This window comes from Chelonoidis abingdonii, chromosome 4 (genome assembly GCF_003597395.2).
Source record: "Chelonoidis abingdonii isolate Lonesome George chromosome 4, CheloAbing_2.0, whole genome shotgun sequence".
In the NCBI taxonomy this organism is placed as follows: Eukaryota; Metazoa; Chordata; order Testudines; family Testudinidae; genus Chelonoidis; species Chelonoidis abingdonii.
In genome coordinates, this window is record NC_133772.1 from 24,470,206 (window position 1) to 24,487,203 (window position 16,998).

A 16,998-nucleotide genomic window follows, 5' to 3' on the forward strand; every position below is an offset into this window, starting at 1 on the left:
ATGTGAGCGCAAGACTCCAGGAGGGGCGGGCAGGGGGATCGGACACAGTAAAGATAGTGAATCAGCCCAACTCGGGCCAATGCTGAGGAATGTTGGGGGGCAGGGGGTGAGATGAGGATTCCAGACAGGCACATCTTCTAGGCAGCCAGAGCCTGGCCTGGCCCATGCCTGACAATGCCCCTAGCTGGGAATATTCCTGCGGCAGGAATGTGTGTTGTTTCCAGACGTTGGTGGCTGGATCAGCACAGCTGGAAAAACCCATCTCCGATGCTTAATAACCAAGTTTCCATCCCTCCAGAGCACGGACATGCTCCGCTGAGCTCCTACAGCAGCCTTAATGACTGCTTTTCCTCTCTTTCTTTCAGGGACCTCAACTATAACAAGCTGTTGGAATTCCCACTAGCCATCAGGACGCTAGGCCGCCTGCAAGAGCTGTGAGACTTCTCATTTATTGCATTCCAATTGAATTCACGACAAGATAGTAACCAACACAGGGCCGCATCCGGCCTGGACTGGGGAGAGCAGCCACGCCAAGCCTTCATGCGCTTCCTCCAAACTCCTCCCTACTGTCTCTGTGATCCCCATTAAAATAGCTCATTCCTCCCCAGCGTGGCAATACATGCCTCACGGGGCCTCATTAGCAAGGAAAGAGCATTTCTCCGTTGTGACACCAGAAGGCCAACAGTGATGGGTTTTAACAGATGTGGCCTCTGGCAGAATGCGGGGAGTGGGGGGGGACCACCAGGGCATGCCCACATGGAGCCAGGAGGCAAGGATGCGCACTCCCCCCGGCCTCACAGCTCCCCAGCGCTGACTGGCCTTGGCCTCCTTATAGGCCTGGCTAAGGACTTGAACCAAAGCCCATTACAGCCATAGAGTTGAGGGCCAGAAGGGACCACCAGATCATCCCTTACAGAACCTCCTGTCAATGGGAGATGCTCCATTGACATCAATAAGGTTTGGATCAGACCCTAAGCTGTTGTGACTGACCCCTTAGTCCCTCCCCCACAGTATATCTCGCCCACCTAGTCTTGTTTAGAGCCCCAGCTCTCACTGACGTCCGCCCCCAGGATTGGGCCTATAGAGGCCTTGGAGTTAGCCTGGCACTTATAAGGCAACCCCCTGCAGTAGCTGCTATTCTCAGCCCCAGCAGTGTCTACAGCTTCCTCTAGCACCCACAGAACCTCTGGGTGTCCGCACCACACAAGGATGACTCTTCTCTGACCGGCGGGCCTGGGGGAAGGATCAATATGGCCCAACCCCGACAAACAGACAAAGAGGGTCCTTCCTGTACTGTTTGGACATACACCTTGCCTTTGCAGCCTACCACGTGCATGTGTCTGTCCCTCTCAGCACCAGCTCTGGGAGCAACCTTTGGCTGCCAAGAGCTGTGGTGGCATGCGGCAGCCTGTTCGTCCCATCAATATGATCTGTGCTATTGTCCCCTTTTTTCCTTTTTCTCCTTCTTACCCAGGGCTGGCTTCAGGCACCAGCTAAGGAAGCAGGTGTTTGGGGCGGCCAGTACAAAGGGCGGCACTCCATCCGCTACTGGGGCGGCACGTCCAGGTATTCGGTGGGAATTTGGCGGCAGGTCCCTCAGTCCCTCTCTTCCTCTTTGAGCTACCGCCAAAGTGCCACCAATCGGCTTTTTTTTTTTCCTTTGTCACTTGGGGCGGCAGAAAACCTGGAGCCGGCCCTGCTCTTATCCCAAGCATCTTCCGCCCCAACCTCACCCGCACTCTCCTCCTGCCATGCCTACTCCTGCTCTATATCACCCGCTCAGTTCTTTGTCTCCTGCTGCGACAGCCTAGTGGCCCTATGCTATGCCAGCCCCCTCTCGGCCACACCGGTCACACCCGTGCCCAGAATCGCCGTCTGCACATATACTTGCCTATGTGTGGGAGAGTCAGCGAGAGGGGCTGCTCACTGAGTGGCTTCAGGGAGGCCACGGTGGCCACATCACTGTCCGGCAGAGCAAAGGGAATGTTTGTGCTCGCCCAGCCTGCTGGCAGGGTCACCAGCTCAGTTGGTCAGTGGCTCCACGAGGGGGCAGAACTATTGTCCATGTAAGTGCCCGGGAGTGGACCTGAGACAGGGATGAGCCCATTTTGCAGAAAACCCTGGTTCCCTGGTTATTTATCATCACTGAGGCTGTGCCGCTCATTTGTGGTGATGTGGGGGCGGGGCATGGGGACAAGAGGCAGCCTCGTTAGTATTTCGAGGAAGGGTTGGGTGGGAGATAGAATTTGTTTGGCCAGAGGAAGAAGAATTCCCTGGGTAGGAGGAAGATCTCTCATAGTAGAGCCAACAGAGGTGAAAGTAAGCCAGTATGGCAAGAGCTGGTACGCCATGCCGGACTGGACCGGCTTCCCGGGCAGTGACTTAAAGGTCCCAGGGCTCCAGCCGCTGTGGGGAGGTCCGGTCCCTTTAAATCACCGCTGGAGCTCCGGCAGTGCTTTGAAGGGCCTGGAGCTCCATGGCAGATGGAGCCCTGGGTCCTTTATTTCGACCCGGGGCTCACAGCCACCTCTGCAGCTGGTAGCTCTGGGGTGATTTAAAGGTCCTGTGGCTCCTAGCCACAGCCAGAGCCCCAGGGCCTTTAAACACCTCTTCCGGTTAACGCCACGCCCCCACTCAGGACTCCGGCCAGTAAGTCCTTTTTGTTACTTTCACCCGAGAGCCAAAGGCAGAGCTAGAGCCAACATCTGGAAGCTGAAATCAGAGTGGAAACAAGAGGCACCATTGGAACGGGTTCCCAGGGGATGTGCTGGCTTGACCATTGCTCAGAGGTTGGCTGGTTCGTTCTCAGCTATCTCCTATAGCTCATCCACACAATGCTGAACTCAGCGCAGGACTCCTTGGGTGAGCGTCTCTGGCTTGGGTTAGGCTGGGGGCAGACTGGAGCATCACAGGGGTCCCTCCTGGGCTTTACCCAATCTGTGACAAGGTGGGAAGCAAAAGGTTTCCTGGGCACGGCCAGGAAGTGTTACAGCCAGCCCTTCATCAAGCCAGCCGTACCACAAACAGTCTACAAACGTCATTAAAAGTTGGACAGACGTAATGGTGAGACTTTTAAAAAACCTAAAATCCTTGGCTAGATAAGGTGGCATAAAATGGGCCCGTTCCTTTCATTGTGCTCCCAGAATCAGACACTCGATCCAGGAGTAATCCCACAGACTTCAGTAGAGCTATTCACGGCGTGCCATGCTACTCAGCATGAGCAAGGCTAGCAGAATCAGGCCCTAAGTCTGATGCAGCAGGGCTGTCGATGATGCTCCTTCTACATTCGTTTCAGTGGCATTACGGGTGAGACAGAGTCTATGGGTGAGTCTGCACGACAGCTGGGCCACTGGAGCACCCGATGTTAACGGCAGGGCTTTTCCCTTGATATAGTTAATCCCCTTCCCCGAGAGGGGGTAGCTCGGTTGACAGAAGAATTCTTCCATCAGCTAGTCACGTCAACACAACCAAACTACAGCACTCGGGGACAAATTTTGAACAGCCCTGAGCAACACAGTGAGGTCAATCTAATTTTAGGCATAGACCACGCCTAAGGCTCTGATCCCATCCTAAGGGTCATGGTGGATTCTCCATCAGTGGCCATTTTTAAATCATGACGGGATGTTTTTCTAAAAGCTCTGCTCTGGGGATCATAGTAGGGATGTTCTCTGGCCTGTGTTCTACAGGAGGACAGATGGGATGATCACAGTGGTCTCTTCTGGCCTTGGAATCTGTAACTCTGTGCATCCTTTCTGTGTTTCAAATCCTCTGCCCCTTTTAAGGAGGTTTCCTTTCTCATCTTCTGACCCAGTCACCTCCTGGCCTTTCTCTTCCAACAGGGGTTTCCATAACAACAACATCAAGGCTATTCCAGAGAAGGCATTTGTTGGGAATCCTTTACTCCAAACTATGTAAGTGATGTGAATCGGCTTTCCTACTTCATTCTGTATGAGGAGTTCAGAGCCTCTTGTCACTGGCTGAAGGCTGTGTCCACCATTTCCCAGGGTCGTCATCTGATGTAAATATGCTGGGAAGGGGGGATGGGATGAAAGAAGGACCCTAATGTAAGATGAAGGTTTGCCTCTTAGTTCTTCCCTTCCTGTCCTCTAACCCCCTCCTTTTCCCATGTGTCCCCCCCAACCCCAGCTCTGATGATTCCAGTCTCACATGAAGCCCTTACAGAGGCGGAGAGATGAACGGATCATTTGTATGGCAGTGGTATTGCTGTGTGTAACACACAGCGGGGGAGGGAATTCTCCACGCCTGCCCAGATGTTGGCCCATGGTGATGCTTAGAGCCCTTGCTTGGAACTTGTTTGTGATAGCTGTGCTGTGCGCTTGGGCTGAACCAAGCCAGTTCGGCAGGCCACAATCACCTCCCGAGACCCAGCGGGATGTGAAGGCCCGTGGGTAGGATGCAGAGGGTTGCTGGCACCACTCCCATCCCACCATGCAGGTTTTCCAGGCACTTCCTCCCTTTGCTTCCTCCACTACACTTTTGGCAATGAATTGTGGAAGCTCTGACGGGGAGATGCTGTACATCATGCGAGGGAATCCCACCTTCTGGCAGTGCTCCGCTCAGACGGATGGGAAAATAAAATCAGAGCCAAGCAAAGCGACCCTCAGCCCCGTTCCACGCAGCATGCACAGCAGTTTGGTTTCACAGGGGAGCCGCTCCATTGTGTCATGCATCTTCTAGTCGTGGCTCTGGAGCAGTAATGGGACTTCACAGAGGCACCTGCAGCCCACCAGGCAAAGCCAGGGCTACAGAGCACTTCCCCACATGCAGCAGGATTACAGGGCCCTCCCTCCAGTGCCCAGCCTGGATTGGAGCCCGTAGCTTAGGCAGGAATGGTCTGGAGCAGGTGGGCTCACCATGAGGTTGCCGGAATCTCTTGCACAGCCCATTTCTGGTCACATCCGCTGCTTTGGACTAATACTAGCATCTCCTCCAGTCCACACAGGGTAACCTAAGCTGAGTATTTGTCTCCTTTGCAGCCATTTTTATGACAATCCCATCCAGTTTGTTGGACAGTCTGCTTTCCAGTTCTTGCCAAAGCTGCACACTCTGTAAGTTCATCACTCGGGTCCTTAAAGAGGTAACACAACTGGCAATCCAAGCCTCCGGGGCCAGCAGACTGGGCATCTTCCAGCCCACTTCCCCGTTTGCCTTCCAAGCCCTTGTGTCTGGAAGTACCTTCACCAGGGGATCTTGGCAGAGCTCTGCATGGCCCATGTTAATGACCCAGGTGTCCATGGTCACTCAAAGCAACCTCCTTTCTCACTGCAAGAATGGCAGGGCCTGGCTGCTAGCCCCCCAGGCCTCTCCAGTGTCCCTGCACCTCTCTGGAGAACCATCCCACTCACCAAACATCGGTGTGCCTCCCACCATGACCTCGCTTGAGCCACAGACACTCCTTAACTTGCTACATTCTCCGTGTGCCGAGTCTCACACCCCTGTGCAGCACTGCCCGGCCCTGGCAATACCATGCTGCCAGGCAGAGGCGTCAAAGGGACAGCGGCTCACAGCTCAGACACTGAGTAATGTGTTGTCATAGCAGCGTGTCACAACTGGAAACAGCCGCTTTCCCCCTGACAGGCATTAGCCCACATCTCCTCTGGCACCATTTGCCATTGTATGGTGCATCTTGACCCAGACATGCCCCCACATGGGGTGTTTTGCAGCCAATCCTCCTCCGTTGGTGCACAGCAGATGGGCCCGTGGCAGAGGTAACCTCAAATGTGCTCTCTTTACAAGCCTCACAAAGCCGCTGGATGCATAGTTATATGCTCCAGCTAATAAAATAACTTCTAACGAGAACCACGCAGCATTCTTTAGGACCCTGGGATAAAGGCACCAGGGAACTTGGAGGAGATCCCCTAGCATCATTTTGTTGTTGTTTGAAGCAATTTGCCAAGAATGTCAGGGTTTGGAGGGGGAGTTCTGACCCTGCCAAGTTTCCTGGAGAGTAAACATCTGAGTCCCTGGTTCAATTCATCTGTGCCCTGCTCCATGCCCCAGCCAGTGATGGACTCTCCTGGGAGAGGTATTTTCAGGGGTTGGGGTTCTTCCCACCTTCCTAGCTAGGCTTGGGCCACCACCAGTCAGCTGCCAAAGCTTTTGGAGAAGAGGGGATTTGGAAGGTCCAGCGCCTGCCCTCGCTCCTTCCAGTTTGCTCTGCTCATCTTCCATATGATTCCCCTGAGCTTGTCCGTCCTTCTCTGCAGGTCACTGAACGGAGCAACAGACATCAGAGAATTCCCAGATCTTAAAGGAACCACCAGCCTAGAAATTCTGTGAGTGGCAAGTCTCCCTCTTCCACATGCCTCGTGGTGTTCCTTCCAGGCTTGGGCATGGGCTTGGAGGAGAAGCGTTTACCAAGCTATGCAGTACAGGGTCTTTAGACACCACGGGAGACACCACTGCCTTTCATCTAGGCTCTTCTCTGCGGCTGCTGACAGTCGTTCGTCCTGGAGTCCCCCACCTTTACCCTCCATGTGTCTCTTTGCCACTCTGTTCTCTGACTCGCCACCTCCTCCCCACTTGGTCTGTAAAGCCAGCTACCCACATGGCTCTCCAGAAACTTTATCCAGCACCAGCCATTCAGTTCCAGTGCTACCACGTCATTCCCCGTGGGGGGTGGGGGCTGCGCTGCCTGTAGGTGTATGGCAAGCCGGAAGGAAGGGGCAAAGAAATCCAGAGGCTGAGAAATTAGCAGCCTTTGAAATTTGCGCACCCTTCCCCTGGGGGTGCCTTGAATTCCAGTTCAGCTCAGCTTTAACCACAGTGCCCTCCTTTTCCCAGAACCCGACCCAGGGCCATCAGAAGCCCAGGTTCCCAGGGATGAGCCTTCCCTGCAATGCTCTGTCCTGGGCTTGCCTCCCCCTCCTCCCATTCTGTAAGGCCAGCTACCTCCCATCAGTCCCAGGATCCTTCTCTCCAGGACACTCCCAGGAGATCAGAGAGCTCCACAAACAGGGATCGCGCTGTCACTGCAGAACCTCCCACCATTTCTACAGGGCCTCAGATTCCCCCACTGTGCAGCCCTGATCCCTGGATGAAAGGTGCTCTGTGGGATCAGCACATTCCCCTTCCACAGTCTCCAAGGAGAAGCCCATTGGCAAGTTAGGTGTAGAACCAAGCAATCCATGAGCCCCTGGGCGTGTTAAACTAATCCCTCCCCTCCCCCAGCCCAGTGCAGGGTCCATCTTCCCTTTTACCAAGTCACCTTTAACTTCTCACCATGTGCTTTGTTCTTTCATTTGCTCCGTCCTCCCCCAGCGAGGGCTGGGCTGTCTGCATGCCAAGTTCTCAATAGCCCCTTCTGTCTCCTTCACACCCCCAGGACCTTGACCCGGGCAGGGATCCGTTTGCTTCCTAGAGGAATGTGCCAGCAGCTGCCCAGCCTCCGAATCCTGTGAGTAACACACACGCTGCTCCACTGTATTTCACTGCCCCACTCTTTGGTGTGCTTGTCTGATCCCAGCACAGCGCCCAGTGAGGCAGCTCTGGGCTCCGGGACATTAGCTAATAAGACACATGCTGGGGTTGACGTCTCTCTGCTCTGAGGCTTTGTGTGCTATTCGCCCCAATGTCAGAGCGGAGTGGAGTGGGTGCGAAGTGCTTCCAAGTCAGCGTGGCCATGTTTTGCCCCTGCTTTGCGCGGGTGCCAATGGCACACCTACTGCAGGGCTGGGGGGAATCCTACCCGCTTTGCACAAGGCATTGTGCCAAACAAACCAAGGCCTCTGAGCCCTACCAGGCACAACTCCTGGCGGAGCGAGGGGTCCCCCTGTGTGCCTACAATGCAGCACTGATTAAGGGTATCTGGGCCTGTTCACTTCTCACTTATCTGGTGTAAATCAGAAGTGACCCCAGCAATGGTCACTGGTTTCAGTGAGAGGGGGATCAGTCCCTAAGACTTTCCTGATGCGATGTGTGACCGTCACCAGAGCTGGTTGGAAAGTGGGGGTTTTTCCCCATGGAAAATTTCAACTTTTTAGCAAAAAATTGAAAACTGAACGTATTCAGTGGAAAAACTTTTGGCAAAAAAATAAAATAAAGAAAGAAATTTTGATTTGGAAATGTTGCCAAGGTGCCACTTGGGACTCTAGTGCTGATGCCTTATGCTCCCGTTCTCCTCTATGAGCTGGCCTGTTTGACCAGACAACATTTCCCATGATGCACCCTGGTCTCCTTTCTTGTTGAGCCGCTGTGGTGTATTCTGGGAGTCCCTGGCTATGGTGAATGGTGGGAAACCTGGTCTGGCAGGGGAACACAGATCATAGAGGAGAATGGGAACATCAGGCAACTGGCGGCACCATGGTAGCAATTCTGAATAAAAAAAATTTGGCCAAATTGTTTCAGTCTTCAGGTATTTGGGGATTTTTTTGAAAAAAAGGATCCAAATCTTCCACCAAAAGCAGAGACTTTTGTGAAAATTTTCATTTAGTCAAAACCCCACTTTTGGTTGAAAAACTGTTTGGATAGAAAATTTTTGACCAGTTTTACCAATCATGCTTTCCTCTCCTCTGTGAACTGGATGGTTTTGCCTCATTCGCTAATATTTTCCTTGGTGCCTTTTTTCTGCCTCAGGCCATGAATTCTATTCATTTTTGATGGGAGACAGAAAGGCTGTTGGTTAAGTCTCCCTTTTTTATAGTGATCTCAGGTCAGACAAAGCAAGGGTCAATGTCTGTGTGGCATGGTAGAGTGGTCTAGTGGTTAAAGCAGGAGACCAGTTCTCTCGTTATCTAAGGTACTTCTCTGGCCTCCATCACCATGGTATCTGAGCACCTCACAATTTTAATGTATTTATCTTCACATATCCCTGTGAGGCAGGACAGTGCTATTCGCCCCATCATACAGATGGAGAACTGAGGCCCAAAGAGACTAAATAACTGCCCCAAAGTCACACAGGAAGCCTGTGGCTGAATTAAGAATTGAACCTGCTAGGAGTCAGGACTCGGGAACTTTGTGCCTGGCTCTGTCACTGACTGTACGTCCTTGGGCAAGTCACTTCATCACTCTATGCCTCAGTTTCCCCACCTCTACAGTGAGGAAAATAGCTCACAGGAGGCATAGTTAATGTTTGTAAAGTAGGTTAAGATTCTGGGCTGGACGGTGCCATAGAAGTACAAAGTATAAGGACTAATGGTTGTACAGTGTGAAGGGGGGTTGACGGCAATCGCTTGCTGACTGGTGCAGTGTGGGCAGGGCAGGCTCCAGGCACCAGTGAAGGAAGCGGGTGCTTGGGAGCAGGAGTGGTGCCAGAGTTTCTGGCGCCCTAGGCAGAATTTGAGGAGCGGCATTTTGTGCACTCCCCACAGAGCGCGTGGGATCTTCCGGTTCCACTCCCATCGCGCCGCCAAAGAAGGACCCTCCACCGAAATGCCACAGGCGACAGCGGCAGTCATTGAGCTGCTCAATTGCCTGCCGCTGTTTTCCACGGCACGTCAGCAGAAGGTCCTTCTTCGGCAGCACGACGGGAGCGGAACCAGAAGCTCCCGTGCACCCCGTGGGGAGTGCACAAAATGCCACCCCCCGAATCCTGACGCCCTAGGCAACCACCTAGGATCCCCTAATGGAAGCGCCGGCCCTGCTTGGGGGGGCCAATGGAAAGGGGCAGCACATCCGGGTCTTCAGTGGCAATTCGGTGGTGCCTCTTAGTGCCTCTTGGAGCAAAGGACCCGCCGCTGAATTGCCGCCAAAGAATGAAGTGGCGCGGTAGAGCTGCCGCCAAAGTGCCGCCAATCGCGGCTTTATCTTTTTTTCCCCACTTTGCTGCTTGGGGTGGCAAAAAAGCTGGAGCCTGCCCTGAGTGTGGGGCACAGATGCCCCGGCGAGGGCTTGGGAGGGGAATCACGTTTTGAATGATGTCCTGGGATGGGGGAGATGCAGCTGACAGGCAGGAACATCCTGCACTGGCTGGAATGATACGCTGAACATGCCGTCCTCCCAGAGAAGAGTTAAAAATCAGGATCAGGCCAGTGGTGCAGCTTGGTGCATGTGCAGTGCCTGAGATCAGGCACCACCACCACTCTGACTATCCTATGAGCTCACATGTCTCCTGGCTCTGAAAGTGCATCTGCCGTGCTCATCCATCCCCAGGTGCAGGAAGGGAGCTTTGACATGAACAATTCCCTGCTCTGCCTGTGCAAAGGGAAGGCTTCATGAAGGCATCCCCAAATGTTGCTGCTGTCTCTGGGGCAGGGGCTGGGTGGGGAGAGCTACGTAGCCCTGCCCCACGAGAAAAGCCAATCCCCAGCGGTAGAAGCAGCTCGTACGTGACAGATGGAGCTGCGCTGGGGCTGGGTGAGCCATGAGCAATCTGTGCATAATGCAAGGAAATGAAGGAGGAAATCAGTGCCAAGTGTCAGGTGTGCGCTGAGCGGATCTGCCTCTGTGCCGCAGTTTCCTGCTTTCCCCAGCTGCATGGCCCGAGGTCAGTCTGCTCCCCTCCTTAGCAATATCTGCTTTCCAAGAATGCTCTCAGGATGGCTTGCTTTGCTTTTAATCTCCTGCCATGTCTGTGGCATTCCTTTCCCACAGCGAACTCTCACACAATCAAATCGAGGAGCTGCCCAGTTTCCACAGGTGCCAGCGGCTGGAAGAAATGTGAGTCAAGAGATTCCCTCCTTCAAAGCTTGGTTCAGGGATGGGGGGCCCTCCTGAGGCGATCCTGGCTCGGAGGAGACCCGAGGGACTGAGCAAGGCATGGGAGATCCAGATCCAAGGAGATAAAAACTCAGCTGGGCTTTTGCCAGGACTCAAATCTATGTTGGGGGTGAAAAGTTCAGTTCACTAACACCGGACCCAGATCCCTTGAAATAAGCAAGAGGGGGGCTGTGCTAAGGGCCCAGCACCATCCAGGGTGCACTGAGAATTAGTGTTATTATGTGGAATAGTCACCCCAGGCATGGGCCAAGGCCTGTTGTGCTAGGTGGTTACAAACATAGAACAAGGAGATGCTCCCTGCCCCAAAGAGCTTAACCCACAAGGAGCCTTCTCTGGAGAGATCCCAGCCCCAGGAGGAGAAAGAAGGGCTTGATTGCATTCAGCTCTGCTTTAACTTCATACAAAGTTTAATTCCCCATCTGAGCATCCCCTGATCTATTCCAGCCGATGGCATTAATAGGACCCCTATTGCCATGGTAACTAAGGTTAGGATTTTCAAAACGGCCTAAACGAGTTAGGTATCTATATCCCATTGAATTTGCCTTGGGCCCAGATATCCTGTGATTCTACAGCTGCAGAATTGGCTGTGGAATTCACTCACTTGCCGTAGAGCTGTGCTCTGCAACCAGAGCTTTCATTTAAAATGATATGTGTCTAGCCTTCATGGTTGGGGAAAAAACCTTGAAAATAGAAACTGAGTGTAATTGATGTCATGAGGTCTGCCTGAGTCTCCAGACAGCCTGAACCAAGAGATGCTCAGGAACAGCACAGAGACCTGGTAGAGAAGCAGGCAGACATGAGGGCTGAGGGTGAGTCCTCCAAAGCATTACAGCTGAAGATGAGATGCTTGAATGTGTTTCAGTAGGCAAGAGGAAGGGAGGGTAGGATGCCCACTCACAGCAGGACAGGTGGCATTGCTTGAGAAGCACGGATTCCCCTTAGGGACGGGGTAGAGTCTTCATCAGCTGGAGTCTTTGTAGCAAGATCAGGTGTCTCTATCTAGAAACTCTGCGCTACCTCAAACCCAAGTTATAGGCTGGATGCAGGGATCCCTGGGTGAGGTTAAGCAGCAGGTCAGAGCAGATGCTCAGAATGGCTCCTCTGGCCTTTCTGAATGTGTGACTTAGAGACAGACTGGGCTGCGAATACGAGGTGGTCTTGTGGGCAGTGCAGAGAAGAGCTCCATGAAGGATCGTACCTCCCGGAGTGCATGGGGAGTGTATGGTTCCATCAGCCAGTGCAGCATGATTCCTTCCCACTCCCTTGGGTGGCCTGTGCCCTGAGCTGCCAGAGGCACGTGGTCACTGCATTCAGGGGAATGCAGGGACAGAGCTTGCACGTGGCACATGGCTTAGGCTTAAAGAGGGTGCAAAGCATGGGATTTGGAGATGGTGGGTCAGAGCGCACACCTCTGAATGGCTCTTTGCAAAGGGCTGGATTGCATCTGCTCCTTGCACGAGTGTGCACACACGCTCACTCTCACGCTAGCGTCCGTCACTGTCTAGCCGTATAGCGAAGAGCCATTCGGGGCACGCGTTCTGACTCACCGCCTCCAAGCTTTGCACTGATGTGGCGCACCCAAGCTCCATGGTGGGATGGTGCATGGAATGGGAGCAGCGGCCCAGAAAGGCTGGGAACGCAGGAGCCTTTGACAAGCCCAGACAGATGGTTCTTTCGCTGTGCGGGGAGGGGAGGGGGGCGGAGGGTGTGTGTGAAAGGGAACGCTGTCTGAGACCCAGCGTGGCGCTTGGGAGAGGGCTGGGTTTGGGTTGCTTTGTGTCCTGACCCGTTCACCCCTTGAAATAAGAGCAGGGTTGACAAGCTTTCTTCCGGTGCCAGAGGGCCCGGAGAGATCCTCTCTCTCATGCCAGCCTCTCTGTCTTTTCAGAGGCCTCCAGCACAATAGGATCCATGAAATCAGAGCAGACACCTTTGGGCAGCTCACGGCCCTGCGCTCCATGTGAGTACAGCTCTGGCTCCACCAGCACTGGGAACTGCGGGGCTCTTTGTTGTGGGGAAGGGGAACTGTGGGCCCACTGCCAGATGTGTGCAGGGTGCTCACGCAGTCCCAGACCTGAAAGCTTTGCTTGCACTGCTTGGCTCTTGGATCCCAAACACCCACCCAGGGGAAGCAATGGACCACAGGGCTATACGGGCACATGGGATAAAAGCCCTTTGGGCTGGTGAACCCAGCTCCAGGCACAGAACTATGGACTCTGGCAGTGGCTGGGTGCAGATCATGCCAATAATGGCAGTGCATAAGAACATAAGAACAGCCATACAGGGTCAGACCAAAGGTCCATTCAGCCCAGTATCCTGTCTACCAACAGTGGCCTATGCCAGGTGCCCCTAAGGACACCATTCCTTACCCATCCTGGCTAATAGCTATTAATGGACTTAACCTCCATGAATTTATCTAGTTCTCTTTCAAACCCTGTTATAGTCCTAGCCTTCACAGCCTCCTCAGGCCAAGCAGTTCCACACGTTGACTGTGTGCTCTGTGTGAAGAAGAACTTCCTTTTATTTGTTTTAAACCTGCTGCCCATTAATTTCATTGGTGGGCCCCAGTTCTCATATTATGGGAACAAGTAAATACTTTCCTTATTCACTTTCTCACACCACTCATGATTTTATATACCTCTATCATATCCCCCATAGTTTCCTCTTTTCCAAGTTGAAAAAGTCCTAGCCTCTTTAATCTCTCCTCACGTGAGACCCGTTGCAAACCCCTAATCATTTAGTTGCCCTTCACAGAACCTTTTCTAATGTCAGTATATCTTCTTTGAGATGAGGAGACCACATCTGTACACAGTATTAACAAGATATGGGCATACCATGGATTTATATAAGGGCAATAATATATTCTCAGTCTTATTCTCTATCCCTTTTTTAATGATTCCTAACATCCTGTTTGCTTTTTTGACTGCCACTGCACACTGCATGGACGTCTTCAGAGAACTATCCATGATGACTCCAAGATCTCTCTCCTGTTTAGTTCTAGCTAAATTAGCCCCCATTATATTGTAGTATAGTTGGGGTTATTTTTCCAATGTGCATTACTTTACATTATCCACATTAAATTTTCATGTGCCATTTTGTTGCCCAATCACTTAGTTTTGTGAGATCTTTTTTGAAGTTCTCACAGTCTGCTTGGACTTAACTATCTTGAGCAGTTGTAGTATCATCTGCAAACTTTGCCACCTCACTGTTTACCCCTTTCTCCAGATCAGTATGAATAAGTTGAATAGGACTGTCCTAGACTGACCCTTAGGGAACACCACTAGTTACCCCTCTCCATTCTTGAGAATTTACCTTTATCCTACCTTTGTTCCCGTCTTTTAACCGGTTCTCAATCCCATGAAAGGATCTTCCCTCTTATCCCATGACAACTTAATTTACGTAAGAGCCTTTGGTGAAGGACTTTGTCAAGGCTTTCTGGAAATCTAAGTACACTAGTGTTCACTGGATCCCCCTTGTCCACATATTGTTGACCCCTTCAAAGAACTCTAATAGATTAGTAAGACATGATTCCCTTTACAGAAACCATGTTGACTTTTGCCCAACAAGTTATGTTCTTCTATGTGTTTGACAGTTTTTTCTTTACTATTGTTTCAACTAATTTGCCCAGTACTGACGTTAGACTACGGTCTGTAATTGCCAGGATCACCTCTAGACCCTTTTTAAACATTAACTATCTTCCAGTCATTGGGTACGAAGTTAATTAAAGGACATGTTACAACCCACGTAATAGTTCTACAACTTCACATTTGAGTTCTTTCAGAACTCTTGGGTGAATGCCATCTGGTCCCGGTGACTTGTTTCTGTTAAGTTTATCAATTAATTCCAAAACCTCCTTTAATGACACTTCAACCTGTAACAATTCCTCAGATTTGTCACCTACAAAGGACAGCTCAGGTTTGGGAATCTCCCGAACATCCTCAGCCATGAAGACTGAAGCAAAGAATTCATTTAGTTTCTCCGCAATGACTCTATCATCTTTAAGCGCTCCTTTTGTATCTCCATTGTCCAGGGGCCCCACTGGTTGTTTAGCAACTTCCTGCTTCTGAAGTACTTAAAAAACATTTTGTTATTACCTTTTGATGTTTGGCTAGCCATTCTTCAAACTCCTTTTTGGCTTGTCTTATTACATTTTTACACTTAATTTCGCAGTGTTTATGCTCCTTTCTATTTATCTCACTAATATTTGACTTCCACTTTTTAAAAGATGCCTTTTTATCTCTCACTGCTTCTTTTACATGGTTGTTAAGCCACAGTGGCTCTTTTTATTTCTTTTACTGTGTTTTTTAATTTGGGGTATACATTTAAGTTGGGCCTCTATTACGGTGTCTTTGAAAAGTGTCCATGCAGCTTGCAGGGATTTCACTGTACCTTTTAATTTCTGTTTAACTAACCCCCTCATTTTTGCATAGTTCCCCTTTCTGAAATTAAATGCCACAGTGTTGGGCTGCTGAGGTGTTCTTCCCACCACTGGAATGTTAAATGCTGTTGTATTATGGTCACTATTTCCAAGTGGTCCTGTTATAGTGAATGGAAGTGAATGAAGCACGGGGCAGAAAGCACACACACTAATATATATATGTGTGCACCACAAATACACAGACACCCTCCATACACACATCACGTACACTAATCGCACATATTATCCCCACAGAAACACCACACATGCTAATCACACACAAACAGGTGCACACTACGCAGCACCTGTACTAACTACACAAAGACACAGATGCTACACCCCACATATACTAATCACACACATTTAACACTACTTACCACACCTACCAACTGTACACAGATTCTGTAGTGTACACCACACATGCCACAGCTACTAACCACACACATTCACCCACTGTATCCCTCGTGTACTAACTACACACACACAAACTCATACAGACACACAACCGCTCACTAACCCCATCCATTCGCTCCATGCATGCTAATGTGTACACACCAGCACTTCGCACACACTTGAACACCCCATCCCTACAGATTCCAGTCCTGCTTGCCCATTCCTGGGGGCCTCCCTGTACTGTCATTGTACCGGAAGCAGAGGGTATCTGGGCCAGTAGCCTGCTGCTTTGGCACTAAGGGAAAGCCATGAGCTGCCAGTATCTCAGAGTTTAGTATTTCAATGCAGAAGTCCCCAAACTTGCAGAAAGAAACCCAAGGCAGGGGGGGAAATCTTTCCTCAGGGGCCAGCCAACTTGGGCCCTGACAGGAACTGTGCAGCCATCGTGCTAACAGAGCTGGATTCCAAAGCTCCAGGGGGTACAGATCTGGCCTAGCTTGATTCGGATGGCTTCCCTGCTGAGAGAGCGCCCAGGACATTCAGTGATAATGCCCAGAGTCTCAGCAGCCTGAGGGAGAATGGAGGGACGGAAGAAGGGACATGGGAGAGGAAAAGGAGAACGCACATGCCAGCAGAGGGGACTCAGGAGGTTTTACTGGAGATCCGGTCTGGGCTGATGAGAATTTGGCCTTCCTCAGTAAGAGAGGGGTCTCCCCAGGGCACGGTGAGAACCAGGGGAGCTTGGACCCTGAGATTTGGAGGGGTAGTGGCTGGGTTTCACATCTTGACCTACCAATCTCGCTAGCTTCCCTATTCACAGGCACCCCACTATTCTCCTCAGCCCCCTCTCACCACCATGTAATTGCCTTGCAGAGACCTGAGTTGGAATTACATCCAGTCGATTCATCCGGAGGCCTTTGCGACCCTCCACTCGCTCACCAAGCTGTAAGTTGCTTCGAGATTACTTCTGCAGTGGGTGAAGGAAAGTGCTGTTGTGGGGACCTGAGGTTCCCTTGCAGAAAGGGGACTGGGCAAAAATGCTCTCACACGCCAGTGATGAGTGTGGTATAAATGCCCACACAGACAGACTGGCAGACAGGATGCCTTGCTGGGCCCTGCTTGATTACTGTGGTGCTCATGAAAACACATGCAACTGAACATGCCTCTCAAGTGAAAACTTGAAGCTCCAGAAAGAGTCACAGAGTTTAAGTCTGGAAGGGACACACAGATCATCCAGTCTGACCTCCTGTGAATCATAGGCCACTAAACACCACCCAGCCACCTCCACAACCAGAATTAAAACAAGGCATTACTGCCCTCAGGGGACTCAACTGTTATGTGCCACAGGCAGAGAATAGGAGGGACCAAGGTGCACCAGTGCCCAAGGCCTACAATGGCAGGGACTGGATTTGGTGAGATACTCAGATGATCATAACAAGTGACCTGCACCCCATGCTGCAGAGATGGGCCCAAACCCTCAAGGTCCCTGCCCATTTACCTCCCATGGGATC

At 51.5% G+C, this 16,998-nt stretch overlaps 1 protein-coding gene across 1 annotated transcript in view; it reads left to right on the forward strand.

Annotated features, from left to right (window-relative positions):
• Positions 1 to 16,998, forward strand: part of LGR6 (leucine rich repeat containing G protein-coupled receptor 6) — a 118,620-nt gene that overhangs the window by 79,113 nt on the left and 22,509 nt on the right. The window contains exons 5-12 of the mRNA XM_032791871.1: positions 366 to 434; positions 3,840 to 3,911; positions 4,998 to 5,069; positions 6,228 to 6,296; positions 7,346 to 7,417; positions 10,552 to 10,617; positions 12,566 to 12,637; positions 16,361 to 16,432. Coding sequence (XP_032647762.1) covers positions 366 to 434; positions 3,840 to 3,911; positions 4,998 to 5,069; positions 6,228 to 6,296; positions 7,346 to 7,417; positions 10,552 to 10,617; positions 12,566 to 12,637; positions 16,361 to 16,432 — 564 coding nt within the window. The remainder of the gene's footprint in view (positions 1 to 365; positions 435 to 3,839; positions 3,912 to 4,997; positions 5,070 to 6,227; positions 6,297 to 7,345; positions 7,418 to 10,551; positions 10,618 to 12,565; positions 12,638 to 16,360; positions 16,433 to 16,998) is intronic.